General features: G+C 35.7%; 2 protein-coding genes across 2 annotated transcripts; one reads left to right on the top strand and one right to left on the bottom strand.

Annotated features, from left to right (window-relative positions):
- Window positions 1–313: 313 nt before the first annotated feature.
- LOC132632067 (splicing factor SF3a60 homolog) lies at window positions 314–10,410 on the bottom strand. Its single transcript, XM_060347862.1, has 13 exons — window positions 10,082–10,410; window positions 9,640–9,753; window positions 9,437–9,544; window positions 8,346–8,488; window positions 7,986–8,082; window positions 6,978–7,142; window positions 6,796–6,867; window positions 6,503–6,661; window positions 6,198–6,275; window positions 3,578–3,706; window positions 2,388–2,534; window positions 790–970; window positions 314–711 (listed from the first exon to the last, which is right to left on the bottom strand). Exons 1-12 carry the CDS (start codon window positions 10,253–10,255, stop codon window positions 824–826), a joined length of 1,533 nt encoding a protein of 510 aa, XP_060203845.1. The 5' UTR covers window positions 10,256–10,410; the 3' UTR covers window positions 314–711; window positions 790–823.
- Window positions 10,411–13,495: 3,085 nt separating this feature from the next.
- On the top strand, window positions 13,496–19,363 carry LOC132632066 (uncharacterized). Its single transcript, XM_060347861.1, has 6 exons — window positions 13,496–13,867; window positions 13,991–14,044; window positions 14,477–14,550; window positions 15,097–15,214; window positions 16,565–16,623; window positions 18,831–19,363. The coding sequence occupies exons 1-6, from the start codon at window positions 13,769–13,771 to the stop codon at window positions 18,907–18,909; spliced, it is 483 nt and encodes a 160-aa protein (XP_060203844.1). The 5' UTR covers window positions 13,496–13,768; the 3' UTR covers window positions 18,910–19,363.
- Window positions 19,364–22,252: the final 2,889 nt, after the last annotated feature.

The following is a 22,252-nucleotide window of genomic DNA, read 5'->3' as shown; positions in this document are numbered from 1 at the left end:
CGCGTTATTAGTATATAATTTTAAACTATAATGGTGATCAAAGTAGCAAAAAATACTACTAAACAAACATCTATTTCAACCTAGATTTAAATTTTAATTTGATTGTTGTTTGTATTCAGAAGTCCAGATGAGATCAAATCTTCTCGACCTTGACAAACAAGTCATCACACGATTATCCATGTTGATCATTTGCAAAAACTTGTATTTATTTAATGTTTTTATGAATAATTTAACAAAAATTTTATATCAACAATATTGATTTTATTTCATAAAAATGTATATTGCATGACTCGGCATACACGTGCGGCGCATGTGTCGAGAAACTAGTAACTTATAAAAGTATAGAAACAGTGATGCATACAAAAATATTTGGATGTCTTCATCAGAACGATCAAATACCAACGACCACGAGTTTGTTTCAAAAATTAAATCTAACAACATCGATAGCCCATCTAAAGACATCCTCGTCACTACCAATGCGTGACATTTCATACATTCCAAAAAGAGGTTTCTCTCTCTTGTCCCTCAGTTTCCGAACTTAGTGAATTCGAAATTCCAAGTAACTTCTGAGGAGTAACCAGGTCCGAACTTAGTGAATTCGAAATTCCAAGTAACTTCTGAGGAGTTACCAGGTGAATACATCAACAGTCGCTCACTGAAAACAAGTGCTTGCTCAACCAAAACAAAGACATCTGGTCTGCCCGATATCATCTAGGAAAAAGAAAATGCATAAGCAAAAGGAGCAGAAAATTTCCACCCAAGTCAACTAAAACCAATAAAGCAACATACCGCCACATGGAATGAGAGCTCTACAGAAATTCATTTAAATCAATCCCTGGCGTTGTAGATCAGTGTATGTCTTTTTGTTGTAGATGTTGCCCTCTTGATCTTCATACTCTTCTTCAAGATCTGGGCGCCACTTATTCACCCCTTGTCTTTCTTGGATTCTTTCCCAAAGTAGCTTGGCTTCCTGTGACACAGCAAAAAGTGCATCAGACTACAAAAATAAACTAAGACATGATTAACACAGATCCAAAGAAGAGGTAAGGGCTCTTTTAAGCCTAGACGGCAGACGCAGAAAGGCATCACCGTCTGTCCTAACATGTAAGTCAGGTCAAATGGTTCTTAAGCTACTAAAATCACAATGACTTTTTTTTTTTTGGATGAATAAAGTAATTCATTAAATCATGTCGAACTGTTACCAATCACCAGCAAATTCTACTCAAAAGCTACAGGTTGTGTCTCAACAGCTTGGTTCACAAGAAATATCGCACTTGAGACCGCAATTAACATAGAAGTAGGACACAATTTGAAGAGAGAGAATCTTCTGCTGGAAGTAATACGGATCGAAAAATGGGTATAAAAGTCAGATAAGCAGATTATGAATGGGGGCTTATACCTACTAATTTATCACCCTGTTTACCCTTTTGCAGCCTCTATCAGGAACATGACAAAACACAATGAAAGAACTTTACTCAAAATCCCTTGGCCTCTAAAATAGGAAAACAATCAAAATTAAGACATCCCAAAATAAATTTTGGAAGGAATGGAAGACAAGGAACAGAAACCAGGACAAACAGAAATGAGAGGAGGAAACCGTTAATTTTTTGTTTTCAGAATGATCGAAACAAAGGGAAAGGAATTATTGCATACAACACAGCATACCTGAAAAAGATTTTAATTGTTCACAAGTCTATGGTCCTTTTGGCATTACAAATTTCCATCTAAAATAGGTCTCTTTCATTTACTTCTTTTTTTTTTTTATTAGCGCCGGGTGTCCGAGTCTCTTTGAGCCCCGACTAATCCCGGGGGTGCACAGGCCCTCGGCAAGGAGTTTCCCGCAAGTGCACCACGGGTAATTCAGGGTTTCCCAGTCCGATGGCCCTCAGAAATTGTTTGCACCCAGCGGGTCTCTTTCATTTACTTCTGTCCAAACAAAACTACTATGTGTCTTTTTACAAACCTTTCTCTCGCTAGTAATTAAGGCAAAAAGCAAAAGTGAAAATCCTCTTTTCTCTCCCTTTCCTTCATCCAGAACATCCATGTACTTTAGGAAGATCACTCGTAAAGCCAACATAAGCAATACTGATGTCTGAATGATCAGTGTTATTTTTTGGATCAGTTAAGGTATAATTATATTGAAGCAGAAGCACTGAGAGTGCTGAATATATACAGCAAAAAAGTAAATGAATAGGTGCCCTTAATTCTGAATAATCAGTGTGGTTAAATATAGACGCCTTTCAGATGAATAATGCAGTTGTTTTGCAGTTTCATTTGATTATGAATAGCAGATGTTTTTACTGGTTTAAAATCTCGAAAACTAAACAAACAACATTATATTGTGACAAAGTTGAACCGAACCGAAAATGCAGCTTAAAGAAACATACTTCGATTGATGTGATCTCATTGAAGTTCTTAGTATTGGGGATACCAAGACAACGCATCCCATGTTGATGTCTCCATTCCTTGAAATGCCGCTCGTAAGCCCTACGGCCCCAGTAACTATGGTTCCCACATATCTCGCACTTGAACTCCTGAAATCATTCATACAAAAGCGCTGAAGAGCTCATATATCAAAATAAGTGGCATATAAGATGAATAACAAAGCTAATCAACCATCGGCAGCAGATAACACCTATTGATCCAACAAGCAAACAGCTATAATCATTTAGATATTACAGTAAAGAAAAGGGTTATTATCCTATGGAAGCATCCTCTTCCAGACCCATTTTTCATCCATTTTTCCTTTCTCTATTTTTCTTTGGGTGAAATCTTTTTTTCCCTTTCATCCTTTCCACTCTTTTTGAGGCAGGTAAGGAAGTTTTTGAATGTACTTTTAAGGCATGGTTCAGAGTAGAAGGGGTGCTTTTCCATCTCCAAAGAAAAGTTGTAAGCAGTACAAACTGTACCAAAGCAACAAATCTGTGATGAACTAAAGCCTTTTTTTAATCAAGGTGAACTAAAGCTTAAACTAGCAAAGTCCATAACAAGGACCTCTAGAACAAAAAGAACACCATTGCAAGCGCCCAGGCAAAGATTACTCGAAGTGCTTTTGGGGTTGGTTTTTTTTCTTTTTTGATGAAGTTGTTATATTCATATTCAAAAGCATCAAGCAGATGCAAAACTTTACAAAGAAAAGGTTAAAAACTCCAGACACTGCAAAAGAAAACTAGTAAGAGCTGGGAGTTTAAAACCATGAGCAAAAGACTCAAGGCTACTAAGCCACTGAGAGGGAGCCAATGAAATCTAAGAGGGGGATAACATCATTCACGGGATAGATTGCTCCAACTAAAAAGGTTAACTAAGTGTTTTTTGGGGTTGGTTGGGCTCATGCGATGCCGACATCAATGAGGAATGAACCTTTACCATTTCAATTAAAAAACAAAGATCACTCCAAGTCAAATACCTATTCAAGAGCTAAAAACTAAGATTTCCAATCTTCAATACATGGCTTGGAACTATGCAAGCAGATAATATATGTCAACATCCAAAATACAAATGGCAACTGTAAAATACAACGCAAGATTTTTATACAGTCAAAAATAAGAAAAATGACCAAACACACCACAGAAACTACCTGACCAAGACCATGAAGCTTATACAACCAGTAAGGAATAGGTTTCCCATCCCAGCCCATTGGCAACTTCAGAGGATTATAAATTTGTTGGTCATCTTCATCACTCTCAGACTCAGCCTGCACATCGTCCTGAAAGAAATAAACAAAACAGCACTGTTGTCAGAAAGGATGGCAACTTATACATCAGGCAACATATGCTAAAATGAAAAACTAAAACCAATTAACAAGTGTGACCGAAGGTCTTGTTAGGGAGTGCTTTGCCCCCCAATGTGAGACTACCCGGCACGAATCCGGATTAGTCGGGCCCCAATGCAGGTACCGGACACCGGATGGGAAACCAAAAAAAAAAAGTGTGACCAAAGGTCCCTAAGGGACATGTTTTATGGTTCTGTTAAATTCTCTACTCCGCTTTCTTACTAGTCAATGCAATAAACTTCAAGGGGCTTTTCCGTTGTATCTTCTACTTCAACATCTATGATCTCAACTAAAACAAGGAAAAAACTTCATTGTCTATATTTATTAAACAAAACGAGAGGGTGCTGTACATGTTCTTTCCACTTATGATTATTCTTCTAATCAGAATTACTAATCTAATGATTGCACAAAACGTCAGCAAAAAAAAAATGGCAAAAGAATGGTAGTAACTAATAGATCACAAGTCCCTCAACTTCTTCTTTTTCATTTTTAATTTTTTAATAAGGACAAAATTGCAGTTACAGCCAGATCTTAGTTTAAGACTCCATTTATTTGCTTTTTATTAAGATGAAGATGTCTAAATCTGAACACATATTTGGATATTAAGATGTTACACATGTATCTAGATCTGAACATTCAACAATTAATCCTTTGTTTTTTCCGCATCTGAATACTGAATGTGTATGATTGATTTTATTTTAGAAACTAAAGTAAATTTAATAATATATAGTATATCCACAATATTAAACATATCAGTTTACCTAGTGTTGTATAAGTTCTTTTTCCAATAAACCACACTCAAAAAGCTCGAGTGGTGGTTGGCGATAATAGTTGTAACATGGTGACTGATCGCGACCGTGGTTGGTGGAGGATGCTAGCATGGTTTAATGGTGACTAGAGGTGATGGATGTGCAGTGGCTGGCACTGGTGGTGGTTGATTGGTTAGTGGTGGGTAGTGCAGTTGGAGGCTGGTGGTGACGACTAGTGGTAGTAGTGACCGGTAATGGAAGTAATTGGAGGTGACTGGCGATTTGTGGTGATGGCTGATGGTGGTAGTTGTATAGTGGAGGTTGGTGGTAGACGTGTCAGGTTGTGGAGGTGGATGATAGCGGTGGTGGTGGTCGTGATTGCTTTTAAATAATTCTTTTTTAAAGTGGCAATAATTCTTTTTTAAATAATTGTGGTGTTCGAGCCAGCCTGCACGCCACCTCAACTAATTCCACTGATAACGGCTACCTCCCACCAGCACAGGTACGGGGTAACTCTGTCCACCCAGGGTGGCCTTGGTGTCAATGAATATTGAGTCGGGAGTTTAACCTTGGTGCCAATCAATATAGTGGTAAAATATTTCATTCGCATGCATTTTTTAAGGAAATATCTTAATAGTTTTAAGGCTCTATACAAGATCTGAATGATTCTAACATATTTAAGTTAACAAGTGATTGTAGGAAGAAAAAGAAGATGCACTCAATAAGAAGAGATCAGAATAATTCAAATTCACATCTTTTTTATAATTGTCGTGTCCAGGCCAGCTCTCACGCACCTCGACTAATTCCACAGCGACAACTGCCACCTCCCACCAGCAACAGGTACCAGGTAACTCTATCCACCAAGGCTAGAACAGATGGGAAGAAATCACCTAGTGTTATGTCACTGCTAGGAATTGAACCTGAGGCCTTATGGTGCTCAACCCACTTCATTGACCACTAGGCCACACCCTTCGGTAAAAGTAAGTTCAGACCTTTATTAAGTGCAAACAAATAGGGCATGAACCTTGAAAATGGTCTCAGAGAGCCCAGACCTGTGTACTCTATATGATTAATTCCATGTATCATCTGGAAGAGATTGAAGAATGTCCAAGTCCAACTAGTGAAGATACCAGAAATGAAGTGCTCTACACTACTAATTTGACATTGTGATAGACCCTAGACCTACTCTACATGATTAAGACATTGCTTTATAACAATTCATTATGTTGGAATTTTAAAAATGAATTTTGTTATGATAAGCAGGTTAAAGATGGGAAACTAACAATTTTGTCATTTAGAAGGTGAAACGAAAAATGGGACACTTCAAAATTTAATGATATCACAACTAGTGAGATTTTCTATTGGGAAGATGGACATCATCCTCCTTCTTTCTTTCCCTTTTTTTTTTTTTTTTTTTGTGTGTGTGTTGGGGGGGGGGGGGGGGGGGGGGTGTTGACAGGCATCATCTAGCATGATCAAATATCCTGAACAATCCAATTCAGGACAAAAGGTAAGTCAGATCAAATGAACCAACAGCAAGTCATGACTGGATTGTTGCCATTTGTTTACTTGAAATACTGTTTTTTTAACTTAGAATATTACTTTAATTAAGGCATCAATTTCTTTTAAAATGGAGTTTTCTACCCATATAAGGTTGCAGGTTTCTCATGAATTACCTCTTCACGTTCTGCCTCCATTTCTTCATATGTCAAAGCCTGTTTTTTCTCAACATTTTCTCTTGTCCGCACAATTGTCTGCAAGGTAATAAAATATTTTGAAAAAATTAGCCACCAACTCAAGGGTTTAACATAATGCAGATCCACACCATGCTTGATATCTTGCTCAAACATGACTCAAAACATTGGAGCTATGGTAGTGCATAAGAATCCATTTTCTTAATTTACTACACATTAATTAAACGTGAGCATGTTGCCTTAGATATCTTTCCCTTTGAGAAATAATAAAGTGTTGTGTCACCGACCTCATCCAACAGATCACATAGCTTTCTTATCTTGGCTTCCAGAAGAGCAATCTCTTTTACATCATTACCCACTTGAGGAGCTGCAATAACACCGTTTCGTTCTGGTTTCCGCGAGCCTTTTGCGAAATGCTTCCTGTCAAGTTTTTCTAGCGGTGTATTCTGTCAAAACATCAAACAACAAATTTATGCATGTCTAAACCAATTCACAAATAATTTGTAAAAAGAAGCAAATCAAATCCTCAGCCATAAAGAGGAGAACACTTGATCCCTGGGTAAAGATGCTAGCAACTGACCTTGGTAAGGAAAAGTCTCTCAGCACGTTGCTGAATAGTACCTCCTGTCTTCAATCCCACTGCTCCCAATGCCTACAACAGATGCCACAACATTGAAGGTCCATATCAACATCCAGCACACTAAAGTCGTGCAGCAATATTCAAAACCATAGATAAGAAACAATTTTAAGAAACTTTCATACCTCCTTTAACTTCTCTGGTCCCACTACCATCAGCTCCTCAGCTGAACTATAATAATCAAGATCAATCACAGTATGATTCTCTGGAGCACTTCCATTTTCTTGACCATTATTTTCCCATCCTTCTACTTTGCCCATAGTCCACTCCTCTTCGAATTCACTTGCAACCTGTCAGAAATTAGTTATTAGAATAAACAACCATACATATGTGATTTTGGGGGGTGAGGGGGGCTGGTGGGTGGGTAGGGATAAGTCAAGTATCATTCCATAAGCGCATATAGAAGTTAACCATAAGCAGCATGAAAGATCAATCATATTCACAGATAAAACGCGACAATATTGTGACTTCTCTGGAATTTTTCAAAACAACCATTAAAATGCCAATCTGAACATCACATTCAAAGTATGACAGCATAAGCTCCTCTTATCAGAACACATAATCCTTAAACTACACTGTTTCAGAAGCAACTATAAAACAGAGAATTTATACTATGTCTCGTATGAGAAGGTGACTTCCACATAGCAAACGAATCTCAAAAATTGCAGTAATTTCTAGAAACAGATAAAAGAAACCTTCTAGGCATGTGTTCACTAAACTCTCCCCCTTTTTTTTTTGGATAAGGTAATAATATTATTAACAATTTGGGGAAAAAAGACCCCGCATACAAGCCGTATACCAAAAAGAGAGAACCTACATCAAAACATGATTCTCAAAAAAGGAGACCCAATCTTCTATACAAACAGGGGTCACATGGGAACACCAAAAGCCAACTAGAAACAAAAGACCATTTTGCAACTTTACAATATCTAGTTCCACCCCTTCAAATGCTCTCCTATTTCGCTCTTTTCAAATAACCCGCAACAGTGCTAGCGCGCATTATATTAAATGAATAAAGGACTCTGTATACACTTCACAGTGATATCCGACAGAAGCGTGCAACAAGTAAGCAATTATCACTCAATAATAAAAATCAGATTGAGAGACACCATGTTGATAAAAGAAAATAGCACCTTTGAGAATATTCTATCAAGATCCTGCAAGGGTTCTGTCCGCTCAAAAAAATAGACCAGATACTCCAATAATTTCTGCAAATATTCTTGGTACTGCCTGTTAAAAGAGCAAAAAAGACAAATATTGCATATCAGAAAAACATAGGGATCATAAAGAGGAGGGACCAGTTTACTACATCCTTTACAGGAACAACAAGATTTCTCCCAAGCTAACAAGCAGTTATTGAAGTAGCTGTTATTTCAAAAGTTGTTTCCTGAAACTGTCTAACTTCATTTAACTGTACCAAGAAACAAACTCTGAACGATATATCTGATTTGAAAGATTGAATATTCCAGACCAACTACTACTGACATTTTTACCTTGTTGACTTTGCTTTACGGGGAATCTTCTGCGGTTGGGAAAATACATCAAGATAAGCTGTGTATTCAATTGGTTCACCAAATTTGGAGTTGATATACTCGTTAAACAATTCATGCAAGTCAAGGTATCGCCCAGAACCTTCCTGTCAGCATCTCACAATAGCAAAATGGGATATAAGACAAATAGTATCACACAATTACCAAGAAGCAAACATAAAAAAAGCAATAGACACCAGAGGGACACATCAACCAAACAATTCTTGCTTTAAAAGTTAAAACTAATACAAAGTTACACATAAGCATAATCTCACTGCAGAATCATTAGACTATTATTGAAAAATTCACATAAACATCAGCTATAAAGTATATAAACTTCTCAGTTTCAAAAAAAGGGTATATAAACTTCGAATTGTCTCTTTTGCAGTTAGTATACAAAGGAAGTCTAATCAAGTTCAATGCCAACACCAGTTTGCACGACAAACTGTCAACAAGCCCAACGGCTGAGCATAGGCTTCTATCTAGGATAATGTCCTTATCATAAAGCTACAGGATTGGTGAATGTTCGGTTGCCATTAGCTTTTCAACACAACTGCTGTATCAGATAATAGAAAATCCTCACTATCAGGGAAGAGCTGACTGGTAATATGAACTTGTTTGGCTTAGCTTATAAGGTGCTTAAAACAGCTTATAAGCTGAATAAGCTGTTTTCAGCTTTTTTGAGTGTTTGGCTGGCCAGCTTATAAGCCATTTTGTGCTTAAAATAAGCCCAAAAAAATAAGTTGGGGTAGCCCAACTTATTTTTTTTGGCTTATAAGCTGCTTTTTTTAAGCTAAGCCAAACGGGCCCTATATAAGATCTGTCTACAAATATTCAGAGCAGAAAGTGATGTTTACAACTTAGCCAATGCCCAATAAATAAACAGTGTAGACACGTAATGTGCTAAAAACTATTAAAATCCTTGATAGTTATAAATATTTCAAGCAAACTCACATTAAATGCAGCGAGAATTTATCATCTCGTCCGAAAGAAAAATACGAGCAACTATTTTCCTGTAAAAAAGCAACAGGAATAGACATGAGAGTGACACTGACCTCGCCACTGAATTCGATTTGAGGTTCTTCTTTAAGGAGCTGCTCATATTCGTCACTGGTATCAATAATACCACGCGCAGCAGGATGCCTTCTATGGTATTCACGAATCTAAATATCACAAGCACAAACACAGAGAGCAAATTTATCAAACAAAACAAAAATAAATTAAGTAACCACAAAATAAGAGTGGTGACTGTTTTAACCTCTTTCAATCTGTCATAAAATGCACTAAACACGTTTGTTCCAGTTGCTGTCTGGCCTCCTAGTGCTGCAATTTCATCCTTCCTCGCACCGTCTTTATCTTCATATATATCTACCTATAACACACATGGACATACAGACACACCAATCGTTAACTTGACAAAAACTAAAATGCAACATTAATTTAAGAGTTAATGGTCAAAAACACACCTCAAATATCACTCTATCAATTGTTCCGTTTTCCTACCTGACAGGATTTAGGGTTTTCAAGTAGAAAAAAGGGAACAAGTGATAGGATAGTTGAGTTATGTTGTAACACACAAAATGTGATAGTTAAGGTAGGAAAAAGAAAACAGCTAGCTAATAGTTAAGGTGTGAAAAAGTGATAAACAGCTAATAATTATCTCTTTAATTTTAACTGTAGAATGAAGGAGGAGAAATTACCAGCTTATGTGTAGTGTCAATGATTTGCTCAATCATGTTACGAACGCGGTGGCTCTGGTGGAGCCGGTCCTTGTTAGTCGGCGGCTCGGTCTGGAGATCTTTGACGACAAGCCGTTCGAGCCGTTCAACTTCCTCGTGAGATGCACGAGTCACCTCCAGTAGAGTCGACGACATGGCTACTAATTTACCTTCTGCAAGGATTAGGGTTTAGACCTCCTCCTTTGCACCAACAACAAATTGCCGAGCTCGGTTTTCCGAGTTGGGAGTACAAACTTGTGATAGTGCTACTATTGATTTCAGATGGGGAGAAAAATCATTTATCCTCCTTATTTGCGTTTAAAATAAAAATGTTTTTACACTAGAGTAGAAATACGCTCTTGTTTTTAATCCTCCCGTTTAAATTACCTGTCGTGATTTTAGAAGTTCACATAATTAATTATTTTTTCGCCATTTTACCTTTAATAAATTTTATCATTAATAGAGATGACATATAAATAAAATAAATATTTAATGAAGAGATTATAACTTAAACATAAATAAGAGTAAAATAGTCAAATATTCATCATTATTAATATTTCCTTTGTCCTGATTTATGTGATACACTTTCATTTTTAGTTTGTCCAGAAAAAGAAGATACATTTCTATATATAGAAATAATTTAATTTTTTTTTTACTCTTAATGAAATAATTTTCGGTCACACAAATATATATGATTTGTTTTAGACTATAAGTTTCAAAAGTATTCCTTTCTTTCTTAAACTGCATGCCTAGTCAAACTATATATCACATAAATTGGGGATGGAGGAAGTAATTCTTAAGGGGTTGTAAAACAAGAAGGCGACATATAATTTGAGACGGAGGGAGTATATCTTAGAGCTCTTACCACTCAAACTAATAATTTTTTGAAATTTGTGCATGTAAATTATGTTCATTAAATACTCTCATAAAATTTATTATAAAATGTTTTCTTCATTTCAATTTGCATTTTAGTTGTTTCTCAAGTTGTACTAATTTACCGATTGTAAATATACTATTTGCATAAAAACTTAAACTTCATATATAATGAAAATATTGCATAATATCTTTGTATGGACTTTCGTTATATGGATGTTTCTAAGTATTTAATTTTGAAATGTAAGAAAGATAATTATACATAATAATATATGTTATACAGCCGATTATAAACAAGACCTATAACGATGCGTGAAAAGTAAAGATGAACAGTATTGAAATAACAGAAAATGGTTAATAGAGAAAAGCATTGAGTAATCTTATTAGTGTCCTCTGAATCCGTAATGTAAGGTATAACTTCAAGAATAGGGAGTTGAAATCAAATGGTACAAATGATCTCCTTTATTGGGAGCTATCGAAGAGTAAAGTGCAATATTTTTCTTTGTATACGAGTGTAATCTCACGAGTAAAGTGAATAGGGAAGACTAAGTTTGAGTAGAATTGGTTGAAGTTCTGAAGTGTATCCTTTGTCCGATATATATAGTTATCTGAGTGTTTGGACTCCACGGCTAACTTGTCAGGTCTTTTGTTAGTCTATTGAATTGTTTCGACAACTGGGACGATTTTCACGGAGATTGTTGAGGGAGTTTGCTACACATGTATTGTAATCCTTGAGACTCGGTCAAAACGGTTAGAGAGATCTGTGGCATGGCTTGCTACGCGGAAGATTGGTTAATGCGAGGCGTGGCTCGGGTCCATAAGCCTTGGTTTGTCCAAGGCAAGTGAGGTCGTAGTTGAGGGTTCATCCTATCTGGGTCATTTGGTTTAGACGCTAGGTCATTTTCTTGAATTAAGTCTGAGGACCATCTGTCTAGGACATGCTTGGGGTGTGTATATTTTTTTACCACTACAGTACTTAGTCCATCCAATTGCTAAGGCCGAATCATGTTTGCCTTGGGAAGGAAGCAGCCAAAAGCATAAAGAAAAAAAAGCTTTACTTTTGAAATTTGTGGACACGTGTCCTCCGTTCGTAAGATAAGCGTGTTACTGCAAATTAATTGTGTCCGCTTGATTCCAGTAGTTATCATTGGGCTTTTGATGAGACAGTGTCTTCGGGTATCGTGCGTTGTTCATTCTCCAAAACAAATGATCTTAATAATTCTGGTTAAAGAGATTTCTCGTTAATCTTAAGAACATTTCTCAAGTTAATTAATCGAATCGTCTCATCCTTTCGATTCTCTAAGAGGTAAAAAATTACTCCATTATGCTTTATCTGGTCATTTTCATTCGTCCATAAAATAGAGAGCTTTGCATTCATTTTCTTCACATTGGCTTCATCGTTGTTCTAACTATTAATGCTTATTTTTTTCCACTTTTCAGTTGTTCTGGCAGGGATGGGTGTGCATGTTTTGTTAGAGATATTGAAGGGCGTGCCCCACCGACTTCTAGTTGAAAAAAGGCCTTTAGTTGTTTCATACAAGTTTGTTCGATGAAGTTAAGTTTTTAGGTCACACCTTGGTGGTAGTGGTGACGTAACACCTTTGAATCTAGAGGCTGACACGAGCTCACGGAGGAAGAGAAGGGTGTTAGTGCCGGTTTTTCTCTTATCGGGCTTAAGGTTGTATTCCAAAATGTCTCCTGACGACACTACTGCTTGCAATGTTGGTCTGGTGGCTTTGTTTGCTAGTGGCCTATTGGGTGTTGCGATCAAGATCCACATGGTACATGTGGTCTTCCCTACTCAAGGGGCTTCTCGCTGTCGCCCGAGGGGCCTTTTCGAGTAAGTTTCGGTTGTCCTTCATTGACTCCATCTCTATCAGACTCAATATGTTCCTTTGTACGAGTGGAGGATCCTCGCGACGAATCTACATAAACAAAAAGAAGAAAATGTTGGACAATTTCTAAAAAAAGAGAAGTGGAGTGTAGTTTCTAAATTGAAACTCGGGGTTGAGGGCTAGTTCACCTTGTGAGCTCCATGCCTTCCACAACTGAGGTAGAGACTTCAGATCCTACCAATAACGTAGTATTCACTATCCCTTAAAATAAGAAGGTGAAAACTCATCCTTTGACTATACTAAATTGGTTGTTCGACATAATTTAGTTGCGATATGAAGAAAGTAGTATTGAAGTTTAAGTTGAAAAATGATATTGGGAAATTGAAATTATGTTTGCATGAAACAGAGTTGAAGTTTTGTGAGTTAAAATTTGAATTTAAAAAATTCCTAAAATAAGTTTTTCAAATTATGTATTTTAAATTTTAAATTAAAATAAGGAGTCAATTTGATAAACAAACAAATATTTGAAGTAATATCTAAATTAATTAAGGTCAATTTCAAGTCAAAATTATAGATGAGGACATGAATGAGCTAAATTTTCAACAAAGAGCAAAATTATACATTTTCGAAAATTACAAGAACAAATATAAATAATTTCCTTGTAAACATTCCAATTTTATTCATGGCCAATACAACTCCTTTTAATTAAATATCATTGACACTTTATTTTTCTTATAATAAGAAGTAAACAATACTCCATTATTTTAGCAAAAATTCTTTGAAGGATGAAATCATTCAGCTAATTTGATCATTCCATTTCCATTAATTCATTGAAATTTATCAAGTCAATCCACCAACGTGCATGCTCATACCCTTGTTGAAGAGTAGGGCCTGTTAGATTGGAATTTGTAAGGTAATTGATGATCAGCTGACTAAACCCCCCAAGTCAGTCTCAACAAAAATGTGGAAGTTAAACGAATCCATTTTGGGGGAAAATGAAGAGCAACAAGATAATCTGTTTGGTGATCAAGAAGCTCTCTGCTCTCTTTCCCCTTTACAGGTACTACTATTTTCACTCATTATTTATCTCACAATTTCACTGCCCCATGTACAAGATCCAGTTTTTCTTTTCCCCTAAAACCCAAGTTGATTTATCGTGAATTCTTGGATTTTGATTGTGCAGAGAATCTATGGTTTCGCGGCCTGTCTGGTCGCCGGCTTGATTTTAATGCTCCTGGTATGACCACCTACTCACTGTTTAGCCTGTTTCGCCAAGCTTTTGGGAGGCCAAAAATGCTCATTTTAGAAAAGTCAGTGTCTGGTCAAACTTTTAGGAGAAAATAAGTGCGGGGGCAACATAAACTGTTTTTCAGTAGCTAAGAAGATAGCTTTTCCCCAAAACACTTTTTTGAAGAACACTTTTGTAAAAGCTTGATCAATCACTAATTGCTGCTTAAAAGTAATTTTTAAATTAATTGGCCAAACACAACCGACTTCACCAAAAATATTTTTTTGAAAAGAACTCTAGGAAAAAACCCTTTTCAAAATAAGCTGATTTTAGAAGTTTGGCCAAACAGGCCAGATCTATTAGTTGTTTGGCTACTGCATTTTTTTATTAACAACTTCTTAGCTGATTATTGTTTTGCCTTTATTTTATTTTGGCCTGTAGTCGATGATTGTGTTCGTCAAGCCCATCAAGTTTACCTTGTTATTTACTTTTGGCAACATGTTGGCCATTGGAAGGTATGCTACAATATGCTTGGGTATAGAAATATGGAACTTTTAATTGTTAGAACTGATTAACTATACTGTTGTTTGTTGTCATTTTAAATTTTTTAGAGTATTCGATTTTACTTCTACTTTGCATTTTGAAAATTGAAGGGAAAATAATTTCACTGGATTTACTGATTTAGTGGAATCAAAAGGAAGGGAAGGAAAGGAGAAGAATTGCATTTTCAAGTCGAAATATGCCATGTTTCCTTTCCATTTCTTTCCTTCCATTTCTAGCCAATCTGTCTCCATGTCTGGTTGCTAGAAGGTTAGGCTTTACAAAAGTTAGAAATGTGGCTCTCAAATCAATATACGGAAATTGATTTCGCATGGAATTTCTCAACTCTTTCCAATCCTTCAATTATTGTACTAGCTTTTTTTTTTTAATGTTTTTACTCCTACTATACTATCCTTTTTAGTATCCAGGATAGATATATGTTGTTGGATATCAGCCATGCGTTTGAATTTCATATCATCTTACACTTTCTGTGTTTCTGAACTTGGATGTTCTCACGGCAGCACAGCTTTTCTGATTGGACCTGTGCAGCAAATTTCAATGATGATGGATCCTGTTCGTGTGTATGCCACATCAATTTATACAGGATGTGTTGTTTTAGCTCTCATTTGTGCACTCTTGGTAAGTGTCTGTGCCATACAGTAAATTATCTATTAGAGTGATCCTCTTCCTCAATAATACTTATTTCTAGATTAATAACATAAGATGGATTATATATTAGAGTTCTCTTCTTCTGATATACAGTACTAGGAAAGTCCAGTACTCTTTTTTTCTTTATTTGCACTCATCCCTTTTGGGCGCGGAGATGTGAGAGGTTGGCTATGGACGGTTTTAGGAGAGATAGAGGAAGGCCAAAGAAATATTGGGGAAAGGTGATTAGGCAGGACATGGCGCAGTTTCAGATTACCGAGGACATGACCTTAGATAGGAGGCTGTGGAGGGCTCAGATTAGGATAGAAGGCTAGTAGGTAGTCTCGCTTCTCTGTCGCACTAGTAGGCGTAGTTTTGCTCTACTTTTTATTGCCCTTTGTTTCTTGCTTTTATGTGTTGGGTCTTGTCTCTCCATGCTGTTTTATCATGACTTCTTTGCCCTTGTTTTTTCTCATTTTCGCATTGCTTTGATTTGCTTGTCGGTATCTGACTTTTCTCCCCTTGTTTTCTTGTTTTCTTTTGAGCCGATGGTCTTTCGGAAACAGCCTCCCTACCATGGTGGGGGTAAGGTCTACGTACATTTAACCCTCCCCAGACCCCACACTGTGGGATTCAACTGGGTATGTTGTTGTTGTTGTTGTTGCACTCATCCCTTTTGGGCATGTCGCAAATCAGCTGCTCTCCTTCTTTTTGAAGGAAGACAATGCGATAATCATATCTATTACTGCACCAGAGGTATCTTCTTCCTTGCCTAGTCTCCTTTCCAAGGTGAAGGCTATCCTGTAGGAGTTCCTTCTTTTTATGAGGAAGTTGTAGTTATAGGTAAATGTAGTGCTGTTAAAAATCCAATGTTACAAGGGGAATTAATTCTGCGTCCCAATATCCTTTTTTATTAGATAGATAAGAGATCAGCTAAAGTAATGGTCATCCCTCCTCTCCCTTCCGCTTGAGGGAAGATATCTAATAAATAGAAAGATATTATTATTATTATTATTATCTTCTTTTTTTTATGTCAAGATTAACAAGCAACCCTCTCTGTTGATATGAGGGGAAGATGACTGACTTAGCGAGATAAATTTTACTTAATAGTAGTTTTGAGGCGGTGATGTTGAAAATTTGACTGTAAAAGCATAATAGTTTTTTGCTGTGTGATGCAAACATTTATGTTCCTTTTACTGTCTTGTTGCTGCTTCCCATGGTCTGACTTCTCTCTATATCAAAGATATATATCACTAGTCACTCTACCTTGTTATGTTACATGCACTAATCAGCGTTATCTGAAGTACAATCTTTCTGTTTGTCATTTACGTGTTTCTGCAGATCCACAGTAAGATTTTGACACTACTTGCAATCATATGCGAGATCTGTGCCCTTATCTGGTCAGTTGCTTATCTCCTTTATCTATCTGGAATAGTGTTTCTTGCATGTACTGTCTTTCAACAAGCTACATCCTTTTTAACCTTGTAAGTTACAGTTTAGCCCAAAAGTAAGAAAGGAGATAACAGGGTTCTAGTCCAAGGATAGAGCTGTGTGTTTCCATCTTAAGTGTGAAGTTGAAATTCAAAATTAAACTGCACAAATTACATTAAGGAATTAAGGAAAAAATGTATTAACAAATGTCTCATTTGTGGTTCATAGATCTTCCTTGGTCGCTTGCCAACCAAATTTGTGTCGAAGTTTCATTAAAAACTTGATTGTTCTTAAGAAGTTAAATTAATAGCATGCATCAGATAAATGCAAAGGTGACATTCAGATCTGCTCAACCTCTCCATTGAAGTTACCTCACGACTTTCAGTTATTAGGATACTTAATTTTAATATTTTCAGTCATTTAATATATGTTCTTTCAGAAACTTTTGGTGCCAAAACCTGCCATACGTATGTCATGTCGATCCGAAACTAGTCATTATTTGAAAGTTTTAAAAAAGGGTCTCCATCTGTGATTTCTTGCCATCCATAGGTGTGTTAGTTTTTACGCTGAAATATGTAAGAGAATAGATATAATGAGGTTGGTATGTTAGGAGTACTTACATGTCAAAGGGAGGACATGGGTGGGGTTTCTTTCCAGCTGTTTGAATTGTTGAGGCAGTCCAGGCCACCTGTAGTCGATGAATGGGAAACGGAGATATAAGATGGTTAGAGACTTAGAGTTGCTGCTTAACAATGTTGAGATTCCATGAATCAGGTTTTCTTAGTGCATGCCAGTAAATCATAAGTATTCAGATTTTCAGTTAATTCTCAACTTCAGCTTTCAACTCGTTGAAGATTGAGGTATTCTCAGTGATTTCATAGGGAATGTTCATTATCAGACTCTGAATGATCAGAAAAATAATCACTAAAATCTGGTTAGCTCATTATGCACATGCCACTATATTTGAAAGGACAAAAACTACTCTCATCATTTCTTAGTTTTCCTCACCTAACTACGCAAACTTACCTTCAAAGCTTGAACTGAAGGCTTTGCCTTTCCTTTAATCAAACCAATGCCATAGAGTACATCGGAAGCTAATTAGTGCCTAGGCAGCACTGCACCGTCTGTTGTACCGTTTTAGAGAGAATTTGAGTTTAGAGACTTAATCCAAAAAAAGAAAGTGACCAATCTTTCTGTGGAGGCGGTGAAGGGATGGTAAGGCTTTGAAGCTAGGACATTAGAAAGGGCCAGAAAGGGTTTGTTGCTGGTTTGGAACTCCCCTATCTATTTGAACAAATTTTCTTACAACACCTATTTTCAAGTGGTTTTTGTGAACAGAGATTGCTTCCTCAAGAACTTGTGGCCATGGGGACCAAAAGATGCACCTATTTGAGTCCTACATAAAGATGCAACCACTTGTGTCCCAGTAGAAGATGCTACTTTATTGTTTCCAAACATGTGAAAGTATCTCCTCCATTTCCTCCCCCCCTCTCCTCCATTTCCTCCCCCCCTCTCCTCCATTTCCTCCCCCCCCCCCCCCCCCCCCCCCCTTTAACTATATCCAAAAGATATTACGTTTCAGAAAAGATTTTGAAGCAAACGAATCCTAAGACATCTTCCCCAATGTCTATCATATGAACCCTAAAAAGACGGACAGAAAAACTCTTGGCTGGTGACACTGGTCCCTGCTATTTCATCTTTGTCCAAAATCACCATTAGCAGGCATAATTAACAGTCCCAGCATAGAATTAATCAGGTATAAGGTTGAATCAGCTAATTTTGGTAGTTGAAACTATTGAATCAGCTAATTTTGGTAGTTGAAACTAACTTACCCACTGTATTCAACCAATGATGCCCAAACCCAACTTCTAGTGAAGCTGCTTCAACAGAGAATGAACGACACATCTGTATACAGTATATTCCACTAACTTGATTTGTAGGTCCACTTGAGGCAAAAGTGGTGTTAGCTTGCTAGATGATTCCAATACACTTGATAGAAAGTGATCTTGAAGAGGAAATTTTTCGTGTAACAGATATATGCACATTATCCATTTCCAGAAAATAAAAGAAACTGAGAATTGAGAAAAGAAATTGTTCAGAAAATGATTTGTTTGAAACTTCCCAAGAACCAACCAGAGCTATCCTCACCACTTTGCTCCTATTGTCTGGTTTACAGGTACAGTTTGAGTTATATTCCTTTTGCCCGTAGAATGGTTTCAAATGTCACTATCCGCCTATTTGACACCGAAATCTAGTGGATTCAATGCTGAAGCAACATCACTCCAGTATATTTTTCAGTGCTGGACTCCAGTCTACTCGACTTGGAAGAGCTGCTTCCCCCGTTTGATTATTTTGAAGAAATTGGTAATTCTTTCTTGTTTCCCTTTGATGACAAAGGAATTCCAGTTTTCAGTCAAGTGTGAATAATTCGTTTGGACTGTTAACTTTTATGCTGAGATAGGTGGTATCATCTGGTTTCTTTTGATTTCGGGAAGTTTTGGTTGCTTTCTTCTTGTGCGCTGCCCTACTCAACTCATAGTCGCCCCATGCCATGATTGACAAATGACTTCATCCCTCTCCCTCACACAACAAATTTAAAACCATTGTCGAAACAAATCACACTCGATGTATATCTTCTCTAGTTTGTTTTTGTCTTTCAAGTTCTGTTACTTTTCGCATTGTGAGTAAATATATCTGTTCTTTCCTATATAGTTGCTTATATTTGGAAACTATAAAAGGGGATTACTAAGAAACCAAAAAGGCCATATGTTATTGTTTCTTACTAATTTGTTCATAAGGTTTAGGACTTAGGAGGATGCAAAAAATGAGTATTCATCTTTTCCCAATATCCACATTCTCAAAGCTACTTCTACCGGTACACTAGTTCATGTTTTCATATGAATCCATCCAGTCGATATCACAATGCACCCATACACGAACATGAAAGCACCTTTTCTTTTCTAACTATTCTTTAGCGTTTAGTGCTTTGGCTTCTTCCATAATGGCGTGTCTCAATCTTATAGCAGAGAGTTTAGTAATCTTCATGCCAATGTGATAGTCTACATTGACCTTTTTCATTGTGGAATGAAAGGGTATATTAAGAAAAGTAATGAGGACCTACAATTTTTTTTGTAGTTTTTGAAGTGTATTAAAACTTTGTCTGAAGATTTATTCAATTCAAAAGGAAAAAGAGAACAAGCATTTTGAGACAGTATTTTAGTGAACGCGGGAGCCCGAGTATTGACTTTTTGTAATTGGCGGAGGGTCAATTTCACATATAATTGCTAAACTATTCATTATCATAATAAAGTCACAAAATTAGTTTTTGTCACGTAAAGGTAACTCAATTTATCTGGTGATAGGTAGTTTTTCTTGTTATAGGGGTAAAGTTTAGTTACCTTGATGGGGCAAAAGAGTTTTCTGACTTTTATTATTAGAGACTTAAGAGTGAATAAAGTTCAATGAGCATACATGTAATCAATTCAACTTGAGAGAATATAGTGGAGAAATAGCAGTATTGGAAGGACATTGGGTCTCGCATATTTTTGAGTTACATGGTGTTTGGTATGATGGAAAATGTTTTCTTGAAAAACAAGTGGGTTTCTCATTGTTTTCTAGTGTTGAGTAAGTAAGTAAAGAAATATTATCCCACAAGCATTTATATGTAATCTAGCAAAACACTGTAGGGATGGGATGGGATGGGGAGTGAGGGTTCAGGGTTGGCAGGGGGTTGAGGGCCTTGGGTGGGTGAGTGAGGAAATGTCACTTATGAAACTCCTGTTTCTTATTTATATTTATTTATATACTATATTAGAAGCATGAGTTGGGGGTGGTTTCGTCGTCCACCTCCAACTCATGTATCAAAAAAAAAAAGGTGGACCCCACCCTAAAAAAATGAAGCAATATATTAAAAATAAAAATAATAGTGGACCCCACCACTTCCAAATTCATGTAAAAAAAAAAAGAAAGTGAACCTCATATTAAAAAAATCAAGTAATATCAATAAAAAATAAAAAATAGTGGATCTCATATTAAAAAACAAGCAATATATATATATAAAAAAAAATGCACCCCATATTAAAAAATCAAACAATATTCATGTAATTCAAAGTATCCCCATTAAGTCAATAATGGTGGATTCATTGCCACATGCGTATCAACCCATTAGTGGGAGCAAATGAAATTATTGTACAGCAAAAAATGTGGACACCATATTATTGCTTTTCTTCAAAAGATTAAGTAGCCAAACAATACAATTTTCTTTCTTTTCTTATATTAGCCTGAGATCTAATTTAGATATTTAACTGTTGTATTTGCTATTCCGCCATGTCATTTATTTGTTATGTTTACTAAAATAAATATACTTAAAATATTTATATTTTAAAATAAGATAGAATTTAATTACTTTTTCATTTTTATTCTTACTCTAATAAATGTGAAAAGAGATTAATGTTATAAAAGAAAAAATAATATTAAATGGAGATCAAATAATAAATAAGGTAAATTATTCAAATTCAAATTCTAATTGACGTTTCCTTAAAAAAACGTGCAAAAGACAACATGACAAGTAAAATGAGCTAAACGTAGAATATTCACAAAAAATTAAAAAATAGTAGTTCTTCGTTTAAATAGAAAATCAAATTTCTAATTTGTTTCGTTTTAAACATATGTAAAATTAATTTAATAATTAGAATTAGAATTATCCAAATCAAAATTTGATAAAAAATAATAAGTATTGTTTAGGTCCAATCTACATACATTAACAATAGAATATTTTATACCTTTAAATTAATCGAATTAAAATTCAAAGTATCAACTGATGCTTAAATATTGCTATTGTTTTGTCTCAAAGAGAGGAAAATAGTTTCCTTTAAACAAGTCTTCTCTTTTAAAAAGTAGTAATAAATTTTTGCAAACTTTGTATCTGTAGCAAACACTAATATAATAAAGTTTTGGATACGAGCACAAACTACAATGTTATATTAATCGTGTTTTGAACATAGTATATATATATATATAAACAGTGCAAACTTATGTATGTTTATTAACAATATAAAATATATAAATTATCACTACCCAAACACAACTACATACACATAGATACACTATAATTCAAAGTGTTTAGCCCGCCATCTAGTTTCCATTAGAAAAGTCGTTTTTCTAATTTTTAAGGAATTTATTTTCTTAGAAAATTGTTTTTCAAAATATTTTGACCAACCAAACATGAAAATTGAAAAAAAAACATTTTTCTCCGTACCAAACATACACTGAACGACATCTTGAGATGGTATAAAAAAGGAAGCAATTTTCTATTGGGCCAAACAATACTAGTTGGATCAATTCTAATTTCTTTCTAAAAAGAGATACCAACTGAAATTAAGAGAGGAAATTACACAGAACACAACCTTTTGAAAAGGTATTTTAAAAATTATAATTACTTTCAGTACATAAGTACAATTTATTCTATTTTTAACATTTAATTACACTGTGTACAACTTTCATATCCCTAAAATATCTCTCCTAATTAAATTTACAATAATATATAACAATATTCTCTCACCTAGAATTATAATGTATCATTTTTATTAATTATGATTT

This window comes from Lycium barbarum, chromosome 3, assembly GCF_019175385.1.
Source record: "Lycium barbarum isolate Lr01 chromosome 3, ASM1917538v2, whole genome shotgun sequence".
NCBI lineage: Eukaryota > Viridiplantae > Streptophyta > Magnoliopsida > Solanales > Solanaceae > Lycium > Lycium barbarum.
The sequence above is the reverse complement of the archived record's forward strand: the minus strand, read 5'-3'. Positions and strand labels throughout refer to the sequence as shown.